Source organism: Colletotrichum abscissum (genome assembly GCF_030869225.1).
Source record: "Colletotrichum abscissum strain IMI 504890 chromosome Unknown Scaffold_3.1, whole genome shotgun sequence".
Classification (NCBI taxonomy): domain Eukaryota; kingdom Fungi; phylum Ascomycota; class Sordariomycetes; order Glomerellales; family Glomerellaceae; genus Colletotrichum; species Colletotrichum abscissum.
In genome coordinates, this window is record NW_026850209.1 from 821636 (window position 1) to 844552 (window position 22917).

The 22917-nt window shown below is 53.8% G+C and overlaps 11 protein-coding genes across 11 annotated transcripts; 4 read left to right on the top strand and 7 right to left on the bottom strand.

Moving 5' to 3' along the window:
* Positions 1–146: 146 nt before the first annotated feature.
* On the bottom strand, positions 147–494 carry CABS01_01605 (uncharacterized protein; the record flags this gene model as incomplete). Its single annotated transcript, XM_060534985.1, has 1 exon — positions 147–494. A coding segment is annotated over one exon (348 nt), but the record flags the coding sequence as incomplete, so codon positions are not given.
* A 3216-nt stretch (positions 495–3710) lies between these two features.
* CABS01_01606 (uncharacterized protein) lies at positions 3711–3968 on the bottom strand (the record flags this gene model as incomplete). Its single annotated transcript, XM_060534986.1, has 1 exon — positions 3711–3968. One exon carries the CDS (start codon positions 3966–3968, stop codon positions 3711–3713), a length of 258 nt encoding a protein of 85 aa, XP_060398175.1.
* Positions 3969–4025: 57 nt separating this feature from the next.
* Positions 4026–7717, top strand: CABS01_01607 (hsp90-like protein; the record flags this gene model as incomplete). The annotated part of the gene is made up of 3 exons (XM_060534987.1): positions 4026–5850; positions 5903–6788; positions 6844–7717. The coding sequence occupies 3 exons, from the start codon at positions 4026–4028 to the stop codon at positions 7715–7717; spliced, it is 3585 nt and encodes a 1194-aa protein (XP_060398176.1).
* A 1166-nt stretch (positions 7718–8883) lies between these two features.
* Positions 8884–10611, bottom strand: CABS01_01608 (zinc knuckle; the record flags this gene model as incomplete). Its single annotated transcript, XM_060534988.1, has 7 exons — positions 8884–9068; positions 9127–9297; positions 9354–9433; positions 9490–9532; positions 9585–10127; positions 10185–10381; positions 10448–10611. 7 exons carry the CDS (start codon positions 10609–10611, stop codon positions 8884–8886), a joined length of 1383 nt encoding a protein of 460 aa, XP_060398177.1.
* A 1018-nt stretch (positions 10612–11629) lies between these two features.
* CABS01_01609 (uncharacterized protein) lies at positions 11630–12345 on the bottom strand (the record flags this gene model as incomplete). The annotated part of the gene is made up of 4 exons (XM_060534989.1): positions 11630–11716; positions 11819–11881; positions 11920–12020; positions 12252–12345. 4 exons carry the CDS (start codon positions 12343–12345, stop codon positions 11630–11632), a joined length of 345 nt encoding a protein of 114 aa, XP_060398178.1.
* Positions 12346–12879: 534 nt separating this feature from the next.
* On the bottom strand, positions 12880–13134 carry CABS01_01610 (uncharacterized protein; the record flags this gene model as incomplete). Its single annotated transcript, XM_060534990.1, has 1 exon — positions 12880–13134. The coding sequence occupies one exon, from the start codon at positions 13132–13134 to the stop codon at positions 12880–12882; it is 255 nt and encodes an 84-aa protein (XP_060398179.1).
* A 184-nt stretch (positions 13135–13318) lies between these two features.
* CABS01_01611 (voltage-dependent potassium channel beta subunit) lies at positions 13319–14638 on the top strand (the record flags this gene model as incomplete). Its single annotated transcript, XM_060534991.1, has 6 exons — positions 13319–13406; positions 13463–13492; positions 13546–13638; positions 13694–13755; positions 13820–13953; positions 14002–14638. The coding sequence occupies 6 exons, from the start codon at positions 13319–13321 to the stop codon at positions 14636–14638; spliced, it is 1044 nt and encodes a 347-aa protein (XP_060398180.1).
* A 1557-nt stretch (positions 14639–16195) lies between these two features.
* CABS01_01612 (2-nitropropane dioxygenase) lies at positions 16196–17383 on the top strand (the record flags this gene model as incomplete). Its single annotated transcript, XM_060534992.1, has 2 exons — positions 16196–16319; positions 16416–17383. The coding sequence occupies 2 exons, from the start codon at positions 16196–16198 to the stop codon at positions 17381–17383; spliced, it is 1092 nt and encodes a 363-aa protein (XP_060398181.1).
* Positions 17384–17725: 342 nt separating this feature from the next.
* Positions 17726–19249, bottom strand: CABS01_01613 (uncharacterized protein; the record flags this gene model as incomplete). Its single annotated transcript, XM_060534993.1, has 1 exon — positions 17726–19249. The coding sequence occupies one exon, from the start codon at positions 19247–19249 to the stop codon at positions 17726–17728; it is 1524 nt and encodes a 507-aa protein (XP_060398182.1).
* A 607-nt stretch (positions 19250–19856) lies between these two features.
* Positions 19857–22424, top strand: CABS01_01614 (NIMA interactive protein; the record flags this gene model as incomplete). The annotated part of the gene is made up of 2 exons (XM_060534994.1): positions 19857–20039; positions 20133–22424. The coding sequence occupies 2 exons, from the start codon at positions 19857–19859 to the stop codon at positions 22422–22424; spliced, it is 2475 nt and encodes an 824-aa protein (XP_060398183.1).
* Positions 22425–22591: 167 nt separating this feature from the next.
* On the bottom strand, positions 22592–22756 carry CABS01_01615 (uncharacterized protein; the record flags this gene model as incomplete). Its single annotated transcript, XM_060534995.1, has 1 exon — positions 22592–22756. The coding sequence occupies one exon, from the start codon at positions 22754–22756 to the stop codon at positions 22592–22594; it is 165 nt and encodes a 54-aa protein (XP_060398184.1).
* Between the last annotated feature and the right edge of the window lie 161 nt (positions 22757–22917).

Sequence of the window (22917 nt, forward strand, 5' to 3'; positions counted from 1 at the left end):
AATCTTCCCTGCATTCGATTCGTGCGTATGCTGCAGATGGAGCTCGTGATCGTCTCCATCGGAAAATGTTTCAACACCGTGAATCGCGGATGGGGCGGATGGATAAACAAAGCCGAGAGACGGGACCGAGGTGCGGAGACGGCGAATCAAGAGAGCAGCTCCGTGGCTCGGCGAGACTGGTTGAACGCGTTCGGTGAGAGAGTAGCGCCCGGCGGGCAGACCGGGAAGAACCCAGCTGTGCTTTCGCTGGCTGGGCGCAGAGGTGGAGTAAATAACGGGACAGCGCGTGGTGGGTGGTAGGTGGCGGGCTGGGATTGAGATGTGAGATCTCGCTGTTCTGCTGCTGCTTTCAGACCATGTCCTTGTAGCGAAGCATAACACTGGTGCGGCGTGGTAGGGTCAGCCGACGGGTAGGGCAGTCTGGACTCTGTGGGTGGATAATATGGTCGTGAGACAGACGGTGAAAGCCTGTCTGTTACTCGTCCGCAAGACAGTGCCGCTGTGGCGGTTATGGCGATGTCGATGTGGACGTGTCTTCACGATGGGCGACACTGCGGCAGCTACCAGCAGCAGGCAGCCAGCGGCCCGGGCTTTATGAATCCACTGGCCCAGAAGTGGCAGCGCAGATGAGCTGACGCGGGCTCAAAGAAGAGCAGAAGCAAGCTGGCGGACGAGTTCGATGGTTTAGGGTTAGAGGGGTCTCCGTAAGGTCATTAAAGCCACGAGGGCCGCTTTCATCCAAGGCGTTGCAGAAGCAGCTTATCCCACAGCGTAGCCTCATCTCCGGGACATTTCTAGCATCTGGCGGGGGGGTCGGCGGCGATTCCTAGGGCAGCACTGGAGGTGGGAAAGCTAGCTCGTGTTGCGATGGTCAAGGGAGCCAGATTTGCCAGGGAATGAGGAACGTTGGAACTTGGACGGGGATGGGAAGGGTAATGTGCAGGGGTAGGGGGGAAGGGGGCAGCGAGATTAGAGATCAGGAGCAGACGGTATTTCTTCAGCGTGGGATTTTGAGGAAGAGAAGAGCTTAGTACCTGTTGGAACGGATGCATACTCCGTGAGTCCATACAGAAGAATGGAAAGGATGTGGAGGGAGTGAATACCTAGCTGCTCTGTACTGTATTTAGCTGTATCCGTACCTTTTGTTGGAGCAACTCAACCTCGATTGCCCGCCGGAATGAGATCGCTGGGAATGCCCGGATGAGGTGCGCACTGCAGGCTGGCACGGCTGGGAAGAAAAGGGCATTGCGTTGGCTGCATCCAGAAATGTTCTGTCCTCAGTGCTGTATCCGTATGGAGTATTCGTAGTTAGCACGTTGTATACGGATATCGGTAGGTGGTATTCGTAGAAAGTGGCGATTGACAAGCTGGCAGTACCCGTATGCTGGGCAGAATGGTTGGACGGATGGGATCCGATGAATATCCCTCGTGTCCCTCCGTTGTTTGAGAGTGATGTGAGTGTGTTGTTGTTCCATTGCGCATGTCAGCGTGAATCGGCGATGAGAGGCAGCCCCCCGGAGCAATGGGGGCGATGGGGGCGAAGGGGGGGCAGAAGAAAAGAAGAAGAGAAGCATCCAGTCAGGCATTGTTCCCCCGGGTGCGCGTGTTGCCCCGTGTTGCTCGCTCCATTGCTTGCGCCTTGAGGTGCCCTGGTGTGGTCCATCATGCATGCCCATGGGCAGAAATGGGTGAATGGGCGAAAATGTTGCAAATGCCAAAAGCTGGGAATGGCATAGTCAGGGCCTAGACTGTCCGTGGACCGCTCGACTTTACCGGTCGGGACTTGGGAAGAGAGAGGCACCCATGCACCCATGGCCCAAGGTGGACAGGGGAGCGGGGATTGGACGAGGGGGGTCCCCAGTCGGAAGCGACGAATTGACTTCCTGGCCGTGGTCCATCGTTGATCGATGCGGGAGACACTCACGACATTTCATCTGCGGAAGCACTGAGAAGGTACTTGCGAGAGACTTGCACTGCTCCTTCCCGAGATCTTTCACCTTCCTCGACTGTCTACAACTCACCCAGGTGCACTTTCCTCCAAAACACTCAATGTATTTCATGCCCGTCTCGCCCAATCCAAACAGCCACCTTACCTTTCCGAGCTACCTCACCCAAGTTCACTTACCTAAGGCACCCTTTATACTTGTATCCCGTACGAACAGCTACCGCAGCCAAGCCTCCACTCCCCAAGTTATGTGCTTATGCGCAGACGTACGCAAGCTGGGCCACCACTTTTCTTCTCCCCATATTCGGGTGCCATGCCTGGGCGATTTGACGATCTCGCGGGGAAGCACGCGGAATGAGGTGCTTTTTTGCTTCGAGTCTGCTGTGCACCATTCCACGGCATTTTTGTACTTGAAGCTCTCTCTTCCACTTATCTTGCTTCCGTGTCACCGATAAACGACACGCTCTTCCAGGTTCTTCAGCAATCACTTGATCCGACAGTCTTAGCCAAGATGAACGATGCTGAATCAACGAGACAGATGACAAAAGAGGCCCTACAATAGATCCCAGTAAACATTTCTCTCAGCGCAAGAGCCGTGCTCGCCATCTGTAGCCCCAAATAGCAGCCGTGGCGCAGAAATAGTGCCGTGTTGCCCGTTGCCACCCACGTATTCACCACCAGCGCTACCAAGACTCAGGAGAAGTGCAAAATCGGCCCATGTTTCCATCAAACTCTCTCCCACCGCCCGCACCAACGACGAGAGTTGCCAGCAGTTGGATGGCCTAGCAAGCCCGTTATTCCCCAAGCCTCGCCCTTGAGAGACACTACCGAGATAGCGTCTTCCACACGTGTGTGATGTTCCGCGCTAATCTAGGATACCCAGAATACGGGTAGCTTCTGCGCTTTTGCGGCTCGCCTTCAGCTGTCTCTGCGCGACGGTCTCGTCTCCAACAAGACGCGAGCATGGCAACTGTAGCACGACACGGTAGCTCCCTCGAGGTGCTTTCGTTAGTGGCTCCCCGTGAGGTGGTCTCCCCTATGAAAGTTGCCCTTCAGCCTTCTCTCGTCCTTCATCATCATCAGTCTCATCGTTACACAGATGACAGACAGATCCCGTCCTCAGGCCCGCCCGTTGCAACTTTCCCGTCCATCCGCAGAGCTTCTTCCTCTTTGCATCCACGCAGCCGGGCTTGTAAATGTCTCGTTTCGTTTTGGATGCTGTGTGGTGTCTTGGTAATTTCGCGAAGCGCTTTTCGTCCATCCTCTTCGTGGACATATCCCGTTGGGTCGTAGCCAAGGAAAGGTACCTTTTTGGTGTCAACCCTGCTGAGAAATACCTATCTTTAGCTTACCTTCCTAGCTGGCAGCAAATAGGCAAGGTAGGTATCTCTCCTCTCCGCTCTGTTACGCTAAACCCAGGCGAGGTACCTCGTAAGTACTCCCCCAATTCGCACCTGCACCTCAGTCTCTGAATATACAACAGGGCACTCCACTGCGACTCCAACGTACTTCGTACCTACCCTGAACCTGATCCTAGCAGCTCGACATCCCAGCTCCTTCCGCGGCTCCACCTCCAGCGGCCGGTCTTCTTTCTGCTCGCCCTTCTCAGCCCATTCCATTCCACTCAGTCACCCTCCGCTACAACCGACACCAAGACAATCCCTCGTCTGTCGGCCAAACTATTCTCTCTTGTGACGAATCTTCCAATCCAATTTTTGTTCTGTCCTCCACGCTCATTTCGACTGTCGGCGCATTTTGGCTCCCCTCAATCCCACAGCCATTCTCGCCTATCAAACCCCCCGAGTACCGTTTGCAAGTCACCGCAAATCCCTGCTGCTGCCGACGAAAAGCAAAACGAAACGCATCTTTGGGGAAATTGCGGATACCCAGTCAACCGCCGCGACTTTTCCTCCTGGGCGACCGCGTGCCAAGCAACTCTTCGAGGAAGACTTGACACCAGCCAAGTCTGTCCCACGACAACACCACCGCAACGCATCGAAAGTAGGATCCCGATAATCACCATAGCAGACGATGAAGGCCGCCCAGACACTGCCAGACTCCTCGTTATAGTCTGTTCAAAATGGGCGTCAGGGTCGCCATTCGAGAACAGCTCGCCTTCCTTGTGGTGATTGCTGTTCTCGTTGCTTTAATGATCCTCTCCGTCCCCGTCTGGATCTACGTCAATCAGTTTGTCACCCAGGTTGAAGGGCGCGAACTCGCCCTTACTGCTTCGCTCAAGGCCTCACGCATTTCTGCCGAGCTCGAACTCGTCCAGACAAGCATCATCACCATTTCTTCCCGAATCCTGATTCAGAATTCCTTGTTCACCTTCTACGATGGAAACACCACAGACGGAAATTGGGCTCAAGCCAGAGGCGATCTCAACAGTGCGCTCAGCGTCGGCGGTCTCACGGGTCTATTGCAAGGGAGAATCTATTCGCGGAACATCACTGGCAACGGCTATGGTCTACTCAACGTTACTGGAGAAAAGGTTCCTGAAATCGCTTTGCCATATCCTGGCGCCAATGGCTCCAAAATTTTCCTTTCCGATACCGCCGAGGGCTACCCGCCAGCCCTCTACCCGAACATTACCTACGAAGATCTAGGCCGTCAGAATCAGTATAGGAACAATACTCGGGCTTATGCAGCCAACGCGTTCGACGGAGTTAGGATTTCCACAAATGGTGGTCTGCTACTTGGCCCTTTGATTCTCAATGAGACGACTGCCCTCATCTCCATAACCGTGCCGATTCGCTACAACCAACAGCAGGAATTCATTTTAGGGTACATGACGCTTGTCGCCACGGCGAATTCTCTTATCAACATCCGCAATTCTCGTGAGGGTTTAGGAGATACTGGACTGGTGCTGCTCGTCGGGCCTACTGAGAAGTCGAACAGGTTCAATTCCAGTAATGCGGTCAGCAACAGTACCTACAAACCACCTACTGACGCACTCAATAACGTGCCGGTGAACTTTGTCCTTCCACCCAACCCTCTATCTGGGCAGGGTGACCGGCACGATGAGAGAAGCTGGTCAGCGGGCAAGGACGACGACCCTTTCCCAATGAAGGATTATCCGGCAGTTCTCGCCTCCTTTAGCAAGCAGATCGCGGCACCGAACAACTCAAGCTCGATGCTTTCTACGAACAACGAACAGGGTCTTCCGGTGGCTGTGGGTTTTGCAAGAACCAACACCGCACTCGTTAACTGGACTGTGGTCGTGGAACAAGCCAAGTCAGAGGCCGACGCTCCTATTGAGACATTGCGGAATATTATTCTGGGATGCGTTTTCGGCACCGCAGGCCTCATCATAATCCTCATCTTTCCTTGCGCGCATCTTAGCGTGATGCCCATCAGGAGACTCAAGTCGGCGACGGAGAAATCGATCCAGCCACCGGGATATGAGGATGGATATTATTCCGAATTCGACGGCGACGAAACTCCTGGATCGGGCGGAATTTCATCACGAACACAACGTTCTAAAAAGGATGGCATCATCACCAGTATCTTCAAGCTGGTAGGGTACAAGCCCAAGGAGAAACCCGCCTCAGAGCACGATCGCGATTCGACCCGACGCATTTTCAAAATCCCCGGCAAGGTCACTGACCGGAAACATTTCATCACCGACGAATTGACCGAGCTGACGGAGACCTTTAACGATATGAGTGACGAGCTGGTCAAACAGTACCTTTCCCTGGATCAAAAAGTCTTGGAACGGACCCGTGAACTTGAAATCAGCAAGAAAGCTGCCGAAGCCGCCAACGAAAGCAAGACGCTCTTCATCGCAAACATTTCACACGAATTGAAGACACCCCTTAATGGTATCCTTGGCATGTGTGCCGTGTGTATGGAGGAGAGCGATATTCTCAGGATAAAGCAGTCGCTCAAGACACTTTACAAGTCAGGTAAATGCGATCTGGCTTGCTCGTCGCTCTGTACCTTGCTAACCACTTTTAGGCGACTTGCTACTCCATTTACTCGAGGATCTCCTCAGCTTTTCCAAGAACCAGATTGGGCAACAACTGAATCTGGAAGAGAAGGAATTCCGCCTTGCCGACATTAGATCTCAAATCTTGACCATCTTTGACAAACAAGTCAAAGAAGGCCGAATTACCTTGACTGTTAACTTCCTCGGCTCTGAAGCGATCGAACTGAGCAGTAGCCCGGAAAGAACCAGCACCGACAACAGACTACCGGCTCTTGGACCGCATGGAACCGGTAGACTGAAGGATATGTGTCTATGGGGTGACCAGCATCGCATTCTCCAGGTCATCATCAACCTAGTCAGCAACAGTGTCAAGTTTACGCCAGCAGGCGGCCGGGTTGATGTCCGCATCAAGTGTATCGGCGAGGTGGAAACTCCACCAGCAAATGATGGCAGTCGGTCGTCATCGTTCTCGAGGGAATCTAGACGACAGGGCAGAGGCCGACACCGAACGAACAACAGCTCGAATCCATCTGTGAGCTCTAGGGGAGGCTCGACTTCTGAACCCGTCAAGGGCACTGCTTTAAGCATTAACCCGATGGAGCCCAAGTCAACACCTCACATTCAGGTTCGGGAGCGATCTCCTACGCCGCCACCACCTGGTGCAAAGGCCTTTATATTCGAGTTCGAAGTGGAAGACACTGGCCCGGGTATTGCTGAACACATGCAGCAGAAGGTCTTTGAACCCTTTGTTCAAGGCGACCTAGGGTTGAGCAAGAAGTTTGGCGGAACAGGCCTGGGATTGAGTATCTGCCACCAACTTGCAAGTCTGATGGGTGGATCTATTTCGCTGAAAAGCACTGTCGGGGTTGGCACCACGTTCACTATGCAAATTCCCTTGAAATATGTCAAGGACAGGTATGTCTAGATGATTGTGAAGCAATGCGGCTCATGTACTGACGAGATCTTACAGGGCCTCCAGCACCGCTTCTAGCAGCATCAAGTCTCGGCCTCCAAGTGTCGATGCCATCGAAGGCATCGACAGTGTTCAAAACGCGAAGCGCAACTCCGGCGGGGCCCCCGTCAGCCCACCTATCAAGCCAGCCGGAGAAACAACTGCAAAGAACCTACTTGATCAACAACCAAGACTAGTCGGCCTCAGCCAGCCTTTCTTCGCGTCGAACCCAGCGCCTAAAGCCAAGCGGAACACAAAACAGCAGCAAATGGCAGCCATCGATCGGGCAATGGCTACAAAGGCCAATAAGGAAGGAAAGCTACGGGTGCTCGTTGCGGACGACAATTCGACAAATATTGAGGTTGTCAGCAAAATGTTGAAGCTTGAGGACGTCTACGATGTCACCATCGCCAAGGACGGCCAGGAAGCGTACGACCTAGTCAAGGCGAATATGGATAAAAATCAAGGATTCGACGTAATCTTTATGGACATTCAGATGCCCAATCTCGATGGCCTGCAATCGACAAAACTCATCCGCAAGATGGGTTACAAAGCTCCTATCGTGGCATTGACCGCCTTCTCAGAAGAAAGCAACGTCAAAGAATGCATGGAGAGTGGCATGGACGAGTTCCTGAGTAAGCCCATTAGACGGCCTGCGCTGAAGCAGGTCCTCAAGAAGTTTGCGACGATTCCGGAAGAGCCCGAAACAGCGAGCTTGTCAAGGAAAACGACACCAGAGAAGCCTACGACGACAAAGCCAGCAGCTGCTAACGGCAGTGGGCCAGCAGTTGCGCCGGAGATGAACGAGAAAGGGGATGCGATCCACCCGGTTGGGAATGGAGCCGCGGCTGCGCCCTCATCCGAACAACCCCTATCGGAGAAGGGGATATAATTGACGTTTAATGACTTTTCAGCAGCAGGCAGAGAAATACTCGGTTTTGAGACGCCTGACAGCACATGTTCGCATAGGATTCCCCCTTTTCCCTTCGTTTGGAAGCGACATACAAAAGTTGGCGTCAGGGCGTTGGTTTTTGTTTTTGATCTTTTCACATTCCCTTTTGTGTACGTATTCGTAATGACCCTGCTCGGTCTTCGAGGCACCGAAGTAGGGCTGCTCAGGCTAGGCTTGGGCATGTGTCAACATTCTCTTTTGGGAACGAAAACGGGTTGGGTTGGTACACTGTGACCAGGTAGTAGGGGTTTGGTCCCCTGAAGAAAGGGAGCGGGCATACATTCGTTGCTAGCAAGCATAGCGATACATCAGAGAGAGGAGGCAGCGACCCATACGGAGGGCTTTTTTTTTATTTCTTTTCAACTTGTCATATGGGCGGCGTTCCGGGCGTACACGAAGATATCCGGACACGCATAGGGCTTCCCCCCCCCCCAAAACACCAAGAACGGGGCATGGAACTCTGGGGAAGACAGGAAGGGTTGGCGAGCTAAACACGCACGCGGGTGAAAGAAGACACGACGGAAAAGACACCAAGAGCAGAGCAGCGCAGCACAGAGAAGAGGAGAGAGAAAGAGAAACTCGGAGCGAGAAGAGGGACAGAGCTGTTGGACATGGGTACATTTTCATGTCGAGTAATGCCGATGACTATCTTGCTTTATCGATTAGTCTTCTAGTATCACAAAGTCGTTGTAACATCCTCTGATTATCTGTTACTCAACTTGCGGTGATTGCATCTTCATGCGGACGTCAATATTTGATGTGAATCTATAATGCAACATGAATAACAACCTTCGATACTGGGAGACACTGGTGCCAGGCATGAGAAACCTGCTCAATCGAATCTGATTAGCCTTGCCCATAGAGACATTCACAGTCACACGAGATTGATGTGGTTGTGCTCATGAACATTGCATTGGTTCTATGTATCTCCATCTACCGAGAGACTGTACCAATCATCAATCACGAAGCAAGAGAGAAATCTATCAACCGTTCCTTCCATCGAAAACCTTGTCGTCTGCCGTGACAGCGACGAAATGCCGTGACCTCAACGCCAAATAGAGAATCACCATACCAATCCCTTTGCGATTGCGTTTTTAAGGACGCATTTACCAACCGCTAGCGCCAGTGTCCTCGGTAGACCCACCGCCGGTGCCCCAAGCATCACCGGTATCGGTGTTGGCGGGGGCGGCGTTGGAGGCGCCGAAGTCATCAATGTCCTCCTTGGGAGGGTTGGGGCACTTGAAACTCTTGTGGCCCATCTCGCCGCAGTTGTTGCACTTGATGCGGGTGACTGTTAAGGAACATTGTGTCAGGGTCATGCAGTCAACGAGGCTAGTTGGGCAACTTACTGTCAACGGGCTTCTCGCAATCCTTGGAGAGATGACCCTCCTCATCGCAGTTGCGGCACTTGATCTTGCGAGGCTCAGGGCACTCCCGGGAGACGTGGCCCTCCTGGCCGCAGTTGTGGCATGCACGACCACCGCCACCACCCTGAGGGCAGTCTCGAGAGAAGTGGCCCACTGTAAATGATTAGCTTTTGTCTCTGAAGGAAGCTGAATGAAGGAAGCCTTCTTACTCTCGTGACACTTGTTGCACTCCACGTCATCGCCAGCCTTGCGAGGCTCAGTGCAATCGGAGACCTTGTGACCAGACTGGCTATAGAATATGTCAGTCATTTCGCATCAAGAACGGCGGCGAACTTGGCTGCTTACCCGCAGTTCTTGCAAGCGAACTTGTCAATGCGAGGAGTAGGACCTAGATCAGTTGGTCAGTGATGCAAACCATCGGGTGAAGCAGGCAGACTCACAATCGCGAACACGATGACCCTCTTCGCCGCAGTTGTAGCAGGCGATGGTCACGCGGGCCTTCTCCATGGGGTCTTGAGGGCACTCCTTGGAGTTGTGGCCAAGCTCGTTACAGTTGTTGCACTTCTGCATAAGACGGGAAACGGGCTCTCCAGCATCTTCAAGGCGGGCCAGGTTCTCCTCGGGGGAGGCAGGCCAGTTAGCCTTCTCGCGCTGGCGGTCAGGCTGCGCAGAAAAGCGGTACTGGACAGTGTACTTCTTGTCCAAGTTACCCTGGAGATCCATATTGGTGTGGGTGGGAGCCAAGACACGCTCAGTAGCGATGAGGTAGATGTTCATCTCCTGGGCGCGGAAAGCATTCTCCAGCTCGACATATCCCATCTCAGGGTAGTGCTTGAGGTACTTCTGGATGGACTCCTTGGCTTCAACGCCGTCGCGCTCCTGGATAGCCTCGTGGATCTCCTCCCAGGCCTTGTCAGCATCGACATCCTCAACCTTCGTGAAGTCGATCTTGCGACGGCTCTTGCAATCAACGGTCGCGTGGCCTGATAAAGTAACTATTAGTCCCAAGTCTCAATATTGCAAGATAGTGAACAACATACCCTCCTCACAACAGTTGCGGCAAAGATCAGGACCCTTGTTGGGGCACTCCTTGCGCATGTGACCCTCCTCGCCGCGGGTGCGGCAGGTCATGGCAGGAGCGGAGGGACAATCGCGGCGAGTGTGGCCCTGCTCACCGCAGGCGTTGCAAGTGCCATCGAAAGCCTTGCGAGGCTCGGTGCAATCAGCCTTGCTGTGACTACATCATCATGTGTGTCAGCGTGCGGAACTTCGGGTGTCGGTCAAATATGAAGCAATCACTCACCCAGTCTGGCCGCAGTTGAAGCAGGCACGATCGCCTCCATCGCCGCCGTCCCCGCCATCACCGCCCTTGGGGTTGCTCCAGGGGTCATCGTTGGGGATGCCATTGCCAGCGGAGGTATTGCCAGTGCCCCAAGCATCGTCAGTGGTGCCCCAAGGATCAGACATCTTGTTGTAATCGCTCGAGAAAGAATTGCTGGTTTGCTGAATCCTGAAGAGAATTGATTGACAGAGTCTGGACTGGTCCAACAAGTCAATCAAAAGAGACACTTCTAGACGAAGCGCAGGAAGAGTGGAAAAAGAAGGAAACAGGCAGGATTGTAGAGTAATGTAAAGCAATAATCTGAATTCTTCAGAAGAAGAAAAAAGAAGTGTTGACGTGAGTGGAAAACCCTCCAGAGAAAACGTGAGTATGGAAGGAGAAGGAAGGTACAGCTGAGCGAGGACTAGGCAACAAGTAGAAGGAGCACAAGACCCATACTGCCTTTTCTGGAAAAGTGATTCTCAGAATTGCCGTAGTCCAAAACCGCGAGAATTGACCGATGTAGAGCCTCGCTGTCTGAAGCTGCTCGGACAGCCAAAACTTGCGAGGAAGTCGGCATGGATCCAAATCGCGAATATTTGCTCGGACAGAGAAACAGCAAGATGAATTCAACAACGAAGAGAGATGGAACTTGACTTACGATATGTATCTCGGTGATTGATTTTGATATTGATGCGTACTGTAAAGCGGAAATGAAGTGGTTGTGTTGAAAGCTGATCGTAGTTGAATGAAGCCAACTCTGATAGTGAGATGGTGAAAAGAAAAAAGAAGAAGAGAAAATGAACAGGTTTGTGGAAAAAGCTTCAGGTTTAGCTCATGGAGAGGAAGCCACGATCTCCGCTTATGTCGTCGAGACCACCAATCCTATGCTCTCACGATGCGGGTTTCTTGTAGTCGTGAATGCCCGTAGCTGAGTTGAACTCACTTGAGGGCACCTACACAACAGACTGGCCACTATTCTAGCCTGAGCATGAGGCATCACCTGACTTGCAGCACAACTACTTATTTGAAAGGAGCCGGAAAACTTCGAGGTATACTTCAATCGGAAGGATTCTTTCGACCATGTTGTAAAGACACCCTTGAATAGCAAGTGAGGCGCTCTTTGCGAGAACTCCAGGCACCATTGTCTATGTCAAACTCTTGTCAAGACTTCGATCGCTTTCTATCAGGCTTGAGAGCTATGGTTCTGGGGCCGTTGCCCTCAATACAAAGATACCATGGCCCGAAATGCTCAGATCAATGTAGGTATCAATATGAAGCCTAAAAGCTTATCCTTAAGTAGGTCTTGGGCTCGATTATTAGCCTGATCTAAGCAAGACGGAGACAGCGTACCTGAGAATCATTTGCTTTACAGTTCAGTTGAACCAATTGCCTGAACCGTGTGCTGATCACTGTCTAAATATGGATCACTCGTACTGTTGTCACTGCCTTACCTCAGTACGCTGCCTTGTGGTAGCTGAGTCAAGCTCTCTCTTATGCGATGGGAAGACCGGGCCAGAGTTTTGCGAGATGACCTGGGGTGCTCTACGAGAGACTTTAAAATGCTACAGCCTAGAATGATCGTCAACCTATCTCGTTGTGAAAAGATAGCGGCCTGGTTTGCGACTAGTTAATCATAGCCTAGCACGGGTCACCATAAGCACGGAAAGAATCATCATTGGAACATTTCCTAGAGAAATCATTCAATTGTCAGCTTGTTGAACTTTGCTATACACGTTCCACCGTCGTAGAGACTGCGGGGAGTCATGTTCAAGACTGGCGCTACCTCGTAAATGTTTGTTACGACTCGGTCTAGGATGCGACCCAAGGTCTAGCGTGTTGGTTGGACTGAGACCACCGGTCGAAGATGCGCGAGGCATCACTTGATGCCACTATATGGATTTAAAACGGTAGTAGTGTTCTGATCTACCTTAAGGCTTACCCCAAGATGCCGAGTGCAACGAAAGATAGCTTCATGACACCTTGATGGGAGGAGCGTCGTTGAAGAATTAGTAAGCTGGCCAGGTCCTCGCAAATTCGGGGCAATCGGAGCAGCGAGAATATGAAACATCCCTGAAGGGCCCGCATTATAGCAGGGGCAATGGTGGAAGGTTGTGTTGGAGGGGCAGCTGGAGGGGTAATTTAGCGCACAGCACCCGCAGCTTCGCTTCCAGTTCCTCGACACGGGTGACGTTGAGATTCCTCGTCTATCTTACCGCACTCCGTACCTCGATGTCTTTTTTATTTATTTATTTGGGGGTTATATTTAGTATTATTCTGTGCTACACGGTCCCAATTGGCCCCTTTGAGACTGAGCAAAAAGAAAATCAGGACATTGGCTTACAAGCGTCTCATTCTGCTTATCGAAGCAACAAGCTCGGGATAGCTCGATCCCGCCCGTCATAGCTCCAGGATCAGGCAGCGTGAAACCACGACAGCTGTGTCTGTACCGGACCGGTACCCCCGCCAACAGCTGAGCGTGGAATGGGACCATTGGCTACATGGCTCGCCGGTGACACAACTCGCCGGTCATGGACTCGGATGGCGGGGTTGATACCGGCTGCCCCGCTTCCATGAGCTTGACCACTGGAGATGGGCGATTCAACGGCTGCTGCAGTATCTGTAACCACGAGAGGAATAGGTTGGGCCCCACGGTGGCCTTTTGACATGGGCCATGGGCATGGAGCTCCAATGGACCTTCTTTTTTGAACACGAGATGGTCGGACGAGGGGGACTGACTATAAGTAAGGTGCTTGCCGCTCTTCGCATGACTTGCCAGCTTGCACTCGCCTCCACTTTGCTTCGCGACCTTCCACCACCTTTTTCTCCAACGACTCTCGAATCACCTACAAAATGTCCAAGCCCGAAGATCTTCCCCCTATGGAGTACCGCTTCCTGGGCCGTTCTGGTCTTCAGGTTAGTGCCATCAGCTTGGGAGGCTGTGAGTGGCCCTGATTGTGTCCCGGGAGACTGTGACAGACACTGACTCTCCACTAGGGTTGACCTACGGCGGCCACGTCGACTCCGGTACGAGCAGACCCCGAGTCACAGAAGGCGAACGAGACTGACAAACTACGTAGAGGGCACTTTCAAGTGCATGAAGGCTGCCTACGATTCTGGCGTCAACTTCTTCGATACGGCTGAGGGCTACGCCAACGGCGAGAGCGAGATTGGTACGAGCAGTCGACATCACCCTCGCCGAAAGAAGGAGGACTAATTCTGTGATAGTCATGGGCCAAGCCATCAAGAAGTACGGCTGGAAGCGCAATGATCTCGTCATCTCTACCAAGGTGCGCAACCCCGCAAAGGCCTGGCGACACTGGAATCCGAGGCTGACATCTGAATGCACAATAGATTTACTGGGGAGGTGCCTTTGGCGACAACGTTGTCAACAACAAGGGTCTGTCCCGCAAGCACGTCATCGAGGCCATGGACGCTTGCCTTGAGCGCCTCGATCTCAAATATGTCGACCTCGTCTACGCTCACCGGTGAGTTTACCTCTCGACACGTTTACGAATACCACTGACTTTACTTAGTCCCGATCGCCAAACACCCATGGAGGAGACCGTCCGCGCCTTCAACCACCTGATCAACACTGGCAAGGCCCTTTACTGGGGAACATCCGAATGGAGCGCCGATGAGATCGCCCAGGCCTGGCGCTACGCCGACAAGCTGAACCTTGTCGGCCCCATCATGGAGCAGCCCTCGTACAGCATGCTTGACCGTAAGAAGGTCGAGCACGAGTTCTTCCACCTCTACCGCGAAGTCGGCACCGGTCTGACCGTCTTCTCCCCTCTGCGCCAGGGTATCCTTTCCGGAAAGTACAAGAACGGCATCCCCGAGGACTCCCGCTTCGGCTCCGAGAACATTGGATTCATCAAGGACTTTTGGAAGAGAGAGAATGCCAAGAAGCAATTCCAGGACCTCGTTGACAAGGCCAACAAGATCGAGCCTATTGCCGAGAAGCTGGGTATCAAGATGGCTACCCTGGCGCTTGCCTGGGTCCTGAAGAACAAGAACGTCAGCTCCGCCATCATTGGCGCGAGTAGTCCCGAGCAGGTGTTTGAGAACATCCGGGCTATCGGTGCGCAAGAGAAGTTGACGGACGAGATTATGAAGGAGATTGACGAGGCGCTGGAGAACAAGCCCGACGCCATTATCCCGAGATTCTAGAGCGGTCGAAAACGGTGTACGACAATATGCTATGAGAACTTCGGGGTAATTACGTACATATACGAAATACCAATCGAATAATGCACAGATATTACACTTCACACACGATCACTGTTGAAAGCGCGCACGGCAAACACGAAGAAGTCATCAAGGTTGCCCAAAGAGGTGAACACACACTCTACATATCATCCATAGCTGAGTAAAGTTGAGCTGTCTGTCGGGGTGCGCGAGCCACTGCACTCTGGCCAAGTGGTCTAGCGTGCGATGTCTTCGTCCAGAGATCGCAAACTGAAATTATCTAAACCTACCGCGCCCTGCGTCTCGTTGTAGTACCATATTCTGCCATTTTGCCAGTTCGAATCTCCATTTTGTCACTTTTTGTCTTTTCTTTCGGCTTTTCTCTTTCACGCATCGGAGTCTATGTTTTCTTTTGTTTACTTACTGCTCTCGATTTGCAGCCCTGCTCATGATCGAGGCCACCCTAAAGATGACTGCCAAGACTGTTCGAACCAATATATAATTGGGAATTTAATCATGGATGCCCTAAATGGGCTGTTCTATAGTTCCAAGGTGATATAAGTACGAGATGAGCGGATCAAATAAGAGAACCAGGACTCAGCGCAGCAAGAAGTTTCTGCGCCTTTGTTTAAGACTTATAGCGTTAAATCGAAGATAGTGTCGGGCTTCTTGATGTCAGAATTGTCATCGCCGGGCTTCTCGATGTCGGATTATTCCGCATCGTCGATCAACTTGCGCTTCTGGGTGCTCTTCTTCTCGATCCAAATCTTTCATCGATAGAGGGAGGATGAGGCTTCACTTCAAACTTGAAGCTCTGCGGAGAAAAGATGTGGCACATTTAAGCTGGTTCTGTTTGACTCAATAATTTTTTATGAATGTTAACTAAAATTTTCTTGGGTCTATCACTACGTTTGAGACTATCTTTATGTTATAAATGCGCGTGTGACCTTTTTGCCTTTCACAATGCTTCTACGTAAGGTACTTGGCAATACGACTTATTCGGTGCTGTCAGAGAAATGCCCTTTCTTTCCAGACAAGAGGTGGACAACACCCTTCGTCTTCTCCAAAACTTGTGTCCTCCGGCGCACATGCCAAGCAACGGGCCGAGCATACGACAAACACCCCGGGTAACACACGGCCGTCCGGCCCCGCTTTCCTCCGCGGAGATGTTTGCACGGTTTCCACAATTGGAGAACCGAGGAGAGCCGCTGAGAAGGAGGGATGACGACAAATCTCTCCGAGGATCCGGCAATCTATGTCAGCCGTAGTAAGTAGGCCAATGCCTTTTTCGTGTCTCACATATGCACTAAGATCTCACTCAGAAGTCAGAACATCTTGGGTTTTTTTTTACTTCCGAGGTTCTGTGTATAAGACATCAAGCTGACCCCGCCCGATCGTCACAGGCACAAAGTTCTCCAATAGTGCTGTCTCACAAAGTCCCGGGGGAAAAAAAGTCAACAACACCCCTCACTTAGAACAACCAAAAAGAGTACAAAAAGGGAGCAAAAAAGCAAATAATAAAGAGACAAAACACCAGACATGGCCATCTCGAGACTGGTATCGTGGTTCCCCCACGTCAAGGCGCCCGCCATCATCAACGCGCCGATGCTGGGGTCCGCCGGCGCCGCCATGGCAACTGAAGTCCACAAAGCCGGCGGTTTCGGTAAGGGCGAACTCACCCTCCCTTATTCTAGCCAAAATGTCTCTCTCGGCTTCTTAGGAAAAAGAACATCAGACTGACAAATCTTGCTCTTACCAGGTTTCATCGCCGCGGGCTTCGACTTCTCAGAGTCCTCGGCCCAGATGACGGACCTAGACAAGGCCCTGACCCAAGCCCGCACCCTCCTCTCACTCCCGGCCGCGGACGGCAACAGCGGCGGCAGCGGCGCGGGGGGACTCCCGCTCGGCGTGGGCTTCATCACGTCCCACGAGACAGCCGGTCACTTCGCGGCCAACGTCCTGCCCATCCTGGTCCGCCACGGCGTCGCAGCGGCCTGGCTCTTTGCCCCGCACCCAGAGACCAAACCCCACGGCGAAATCATCGCCGCCCTCCGCGGCAAGGGAACGAAAGTCTTCGTGCAGGTCGGCAACGTCGCCGCGGCGCGGGAGGCGGCCGCCGACGGCGCGGACGTCATCGTCGCGCAAGGGGTCGACGCCGGCGGGCACCAGTTTTCGCGGGGCTGCGGCGTCGTGGCGCTGGTGCCCGAGGTGAAGGCCATGCTGGCGGCCGAGTTTCCCGACCGGGACGTCGCCGTCGTCGCGGCGGGCGGGATCGTGGAGGGCAGCGGGGTGGCTGCGGCGTTGGCGCTGGGCGCCGAGGGGGTCGTGTTGGGCACGCGGTTCGTTGCGACGGACGAGGCGATGAGCGCGCAGTTGCATAAGGAGGTTATTGTGAGGACCAAGGACGGCGGGGTGAGTACGTGGAAGTCGGAGTTCCATGATCGATTGGTGGATAATAAGTTGTGGAAGGAAGGGTATGATGGGAGGGCGATTGTAGGAGATATTCATCGGGAGTATCACGCCCTCGGCGGCCAGACGGCGACGGTGGAGGAGAGCCGGGAGAGGTTGCGGACGGGGTGGAGCGAGGAGGAAGGGAAGAAGATGATTGGGAAATGGGCCGGTGCTGGGGTTGGGCTTATTGATGAGATTAAGCCGGCTGGAGTGGTCGTTACTGAGGTGAGAGAGGCTGCGAGGAAGCGGATTCAAGAGTTGGTTGGGTCGATTTGAACGGAACAAAAGGCCTAGTTGGGAGTCTCGGGCAAGGCGTGATTGCATGGCCAAAATCATCAAGTTTGGTGCTCCATAGGGGCTGCAAGAAGATTCATCAACGGGGAATTTAGAATCACTTCGTAAAATAATTGCGTTCGTCCGAGGTGTAGCATAAATCTAGATTCTCTACATGTTGATTCTGCAACGAGCCGCGTCGAAGAGCAGTGCCAGTAAATGCCTGTGTTGGATGTAAGATGTTAGATTTTTGGACTTCCCCCTAGCTTCATGTGATTTGTAACGTGGATAGAGCCCAGGTGTCTGTCTCATATTTATGAGCCCAAAGATCTGACAACGCTCTGCCTAGTGCCCCTTTTCAGTCTTGGTCAACTTGGCCGCACTCTCAAAGTACCCATCCGTGCCGCCGTACTTGGCCAGGACACCGTCAATGTCTACTTCCTCCACGTTTCGCGTCCGCTTTCTCCCAAGCATGGCTGTATTTCGCGTGCTCGGGATACGTAACATCTCCGTCTCCACGACCCATCCGCAGTCCTCGGCGATCTGTGCGGCCCAGTCGACCAAGGAAGCATACGTGGATATCGACTTGGTCTTATCACGCGGCGGCGGCGGACGGTACTTTTGACCGCCCAGAGAATGGCTGCAGCAGGGAATCATGATGAAGGGGCTCTCCGACAACGTAGCGAGGATCGGCGTCCAAGGTGTAAGCTCATCTGCGTGATTGGAAACGATGAAGGTGCCTTTGGGGAAAGCGCCGTTGTGTATCTTTGACAGATCCAAGGCGGGCTCCTCCTCGCTATCGGCGTAAGACGGCCTCGAGACAATGTCGGGGAGAAGAACCAGAGCCTGGAGCGAATCCCGTCCATCTTGGACAGAATTGTATTTGGCCCATGACTTCCTGGCTCTGGCATCGAAGCCCCAGCCAGAGTAGCCCTCTTGGATCAACAGATGAACTAGCAATCCATTTCCGCAACCAATATCTACAAATCCAGGGAACGGCTGGTCCTTGTACATTTCTTTCCAGAGCTCAATCAGGAAAGCAGCAATGCCCAAGTCCTCAAAGACATGCTTAGTTGGGTCCGTCGTCTCGGCCCAGGTTTCCACCAGGTCCTTGGCATACTTGAGCTTGAGCTCCATATAACGGTCCTGGAACCTGGCCTGGGGAATCACAACGTCGTGGTGCACCCGCTTGGTATACCCGTCGATCCGCCCCTGGCCGTGCTTGTACAGCACGGAGAGCAGCATGCGGGCGGTCCGGACCAGCTTTTCGACGGCGAAATCGGCCTCGTTAAAGAAGAGGTAGTGGATGGAGACAGTACCGACGGCGCGCGCAGCGTCCCACTCGTGAAGATGCGCGACACCCCGGACCTTGGGGTGGTAGAAGGGGAGGGCGTCGGGCGAGGACGCGTGGGGGAGGTAGACGACCAGGGACCTGACCTTTGTGGCATCTGGGGTACAGGAGGAGGCGAAGATGCACGTCTGGTCCAGGGGGTCGTCCCGGCGGGTGTTGCGCGGGATCAGCCTGCGCACGAAGACGCGGTCGTTGTGGAAATCCTGAAAAGCAATGGGAAGAGGCTGCTGCTGATGCTGCTGCTGCACAACTTGTGCGGCGGCGCCATCTTCCGAGGCAACGTCAGGTGCGGGTGCAGGGGGAGGTATCCATGCCGGGTCCGAGTCGTGTAGGATATCAGCGCGGAAGAGCCATGACGAATTGATGTTTGGGTTCTTGATGAGATTCATCATGACATCCTCAAAGATTTCAGGCCCAAAGGCGCACTCCTGCTGGAACAAGGGATGCCATATCTCGCCGGAGACATCGTGTACGAGGGGCTCTGCCGACTGCCCAAGTGCCGTGGGATCATAAGCCATGTCGATAAGGCGGGAAAGAAACAAAGTTGTTTCCCAGGCTGCAGGCTGAGGAAGAAGCAATACAATGAAACTTTTGAGTGTGATGGACAGCCGTGAGATGTGACTCGGGCAGATATCGCATGAATTATAAGAATGGCGCTAGGCAAGTGTCGGCTAGCCCCGCAGGGTCGGGCTAGGAGCGGCCACTTTTAGGCCACGGACCCATGTGACGTTGTGAGTTGGCCAATTTTTTGTTTACTTTGCGAGGTGGTTGCCATGTCACCCCCACCTCGCAAAATACACAGCGAAGAAGAGTAGACACAGCACAGCACACAGCAAGTTCCATATCCAGCAGAAACTCGCCCTCGCCCTTGCAGACCACGCAGAAAAGGGTACTGATCCGTCACTCTCCTGCATAAGCTCCGAACCGGGCACTACGAATACACACCAACGCCATAGCTCATTTCCTTTTGATGACACACTTTCTGCTCTTCTTTCGATCTTCAGTCACAAGCTTTTCGAGCCGCTCAAGAACCACATTCCTCCGCATGTGCTGACCAAGAGGAATACTCTTCAACAAGCACTGCTCGTAGTGCGATCGTCTCGCCGCGACAACACGTCCCCTACGATGGCGGATAACGACAACTTGCGTACGGCATCGCTGTATATCAACAATCAATTGCTCTCGCGAGGACTCCTACGCGATGGCCAAACAATCAACTTTGCCGACCCGGACGACTATCCGGGCGGCGCGGAGGCCACCATGGGCAAGATCATGAGCATTGTCAATGATTTGATCTTGCGCCGAGACGTGCGTTTGCCCTTATTCCCCTGATGTATAGAACTTGGAGAGAAGAAGAGGAAGAATGCCCCATACTGAGATGTTGTGTTTCCCCCCTTCAAGCGCGATGCCGAACAACGCGAGAACCTATCGACCACCATGCGCACCGTTCGCGCCGAGAACCTACGGTACACAAACGACATCGCACGCCTCTCGGAGAAGCATATCGAGGCTCAAAGAAAGCTCGACATCAGCGAGGCCACCGAAAACACCTTGCGTACTCAGCTCAAGTCTGCCGACGCCGCTGTACGCGGCCTCAAGGACGAGGTGGCTCGCGCCAAGACTCTGGTCGCCCAGACGAGGGCCTCCTGCGCAACGGAGGTCCGACGCCGCGACCGCCAGATAGACGGCCTGAAGAAGCAACTGGGCGAGGCTGGCCGTCCCCGCGGTACCGCGAAGAGCTCCGCCGTCACCGTTATCAGCGTCGTCGCAGGCGAAGGCGAGGATAAGATATCGCCTAAGCGCGGGGCCAAGGCCGCCGCGGCTACGGAGGACTCTAGCTACGATCTGCGTACCGAGACGAACGAGTTCCTGACGGACCTTGCGCGAAACCTTAGTGAAGAGAACGAGTCTCTCTTGAACCTGATCCGTCGAACAACCAAGAGCTTACGCGAGATGAGTGGCTGTGATGCTAGAACAAGCCAGGGAGATGGTCATGCTGTTACGCTGCCCACGGCTGAGGACATGGCACATGAGCTTGACGCCATCCTCGAGCACCTGCGCTCCATCTTGACGAACCCCTCGTTCGCCCCTATTGAGGAAGTCGAGGTCCGTGAAGAGGAGATTGCTCGTCTGCGTGCGGGCTGGGTGAAGATGGAGAACCGCTGGCAGGAAGCCGTCCATCTCATCGACGGTTGGCGTCGACGCATGGTGGCCGATGGCAAGTCGGTCAACATGGAAGAGCTCAAGATGGGCCTCCGTCTTAGTCCTGTGCGCGTTCGCAATGTTGAGGAAACCCACCAGGGCGCCATGGACATGCATGAGCTGTCTTGTGTGCAAGAGGAATGCACCGCCGACTTGGAAGAGGAGGGAGAGGAAGAAGAAGAGGAAGAGGAAGAGGAGGTTGATTATGACGATTTGCCTGAATCTCCTTGCCCTGCTCCGCAAAGGGTCGAGTCACTCCATCTTGTTCCTGCACCGGCAGAATACAATGCAACTCCTCGCGAAGAAGAGTACAGCCAGGACGATCAGCCGAGCGACTATGAGTCGAGCATCTTCGAGGATGTGGACGTTGAGGAACTCGATATTGAGGAGCCCAATGTCCAGATTCTTCAGCAATCCACCGCCTACCTCAGTTCCCCTCCTCTTCCCCCACCTCCCCAGATGAGCCCGCTCCGCGAGATGCCTTCTGCAGGCAACCGCGACGCCAGACCAAGGCGTGACGTTCGCGGAGACTTCGACACGATGGCCAACGAGAAGCCCAGAACGATCCGCGCTGTCGACGTCGCCCCGAAGCCACCACCACACCTCGTTCAACTTCCGCGATCACCGCAGAAGCCAGCGCACCCGGTCGACGACCGCTCTCGCACAACATCTGCTGCCTCCATCGCCTCCGAATCGACGCACAATGGCGCACCCCTCATCACACCATCCGGAACCCCGCCCCCGGAAGTAAACCAAACGCCAACCGCACGGAAACTCCCCAAGCCGCCGCGTCTCGTCTCAGCAGCCCCCGCTGCACCTTCACCAGCGGTCCCGGCACCGAGAGAAACACAATCTCCTGTCAAGAATATCCGTACAGTCTCGCAGGAGAGCCAAGAAAGCCAGTCGAGCCAGGAAAGCTGCGAGGGCGCACCCCCCGCCCCGGCCGTCCAGCCCAACAGTAACAGCAATAACAAGAACGCAACACCGCACCGCACCCCTCTCCGCCGCGTCCCTTCTCGTCTGCCGCTCCCGCGGCCCTCGGACCCGCCACCACAGCAGAGCCCCCTGACAATGGCAACCATCGCAGCCAAACTGGCAGCCTCAGAGCGTGAAGCCGACGCCGCCCGTGTCCGCGCGAAGCTCAAGGCAGCGCGCGGAGGTGCGCTTGGTAAGCCGGTGGCCGCACCCCAACAGCAGCAGCATATGCCTCCCCCTCCGCCAGAAACCATCGTCGCCATGCCACAAGAGCCTCAGCCACCCGTAGACTCCCCGGCCAAGACACGCGCAGACCGAGGAGACCTCGACCCCGTCAAGCGTGACATCTCGCAAGGCGACCAGGTCCAGCAGTCGCCGCTCCAACCGACAAAGCGTAAGCGCGAGAGGCGCGTGAGTAAAGTCGCCTCGAGGAGGCGGAGCACGCTTAGTCCCTGGGAGATGGAGAGTCTCATCTCGGGTAACGTCGCTGTCCCGCCGTCGCCTGCTCGGTCGTGAGGTGCTCGTTGCTGTCGCATTTACATTCATTCAAACCTTGCAAAGAATCACTAGAAGCGAAGAGGAGGCCCCCCTCCTCTTTTGCTAATTACAATCACTTTATAATATCACTACCCCAATAACTCTCCTATGCTTTTCTTTGGGAGGAAACATCAATCTGTCTTTTTTCAAGGGAAAGGGGAGATATCCAACGGCGTTTGAGAAAAGGGGGGGCGAACGAAGGAGCCGCCTGTAGCAGCCTCATATATATGGAGGGCGGCGGTTCCAAGGCAGGGAAGGAAACCCGTGGGCAGGCAGGAGTGGGAGGGGAAGATGAAATCGTCTTGTTTCATTCCGTTTTGACCTTTTTATATATCCGTGAAGCTTTGTTTTGGTCATTGTCGTACTCATTGCCAGCCAGACACTTCAATAGCGAGGAGCTCTGAATTAGCAAAACTGATCCACCTTGTTTACTTATTCATATTTTCGGTCTATTCATGCTGTGTGTGTCATG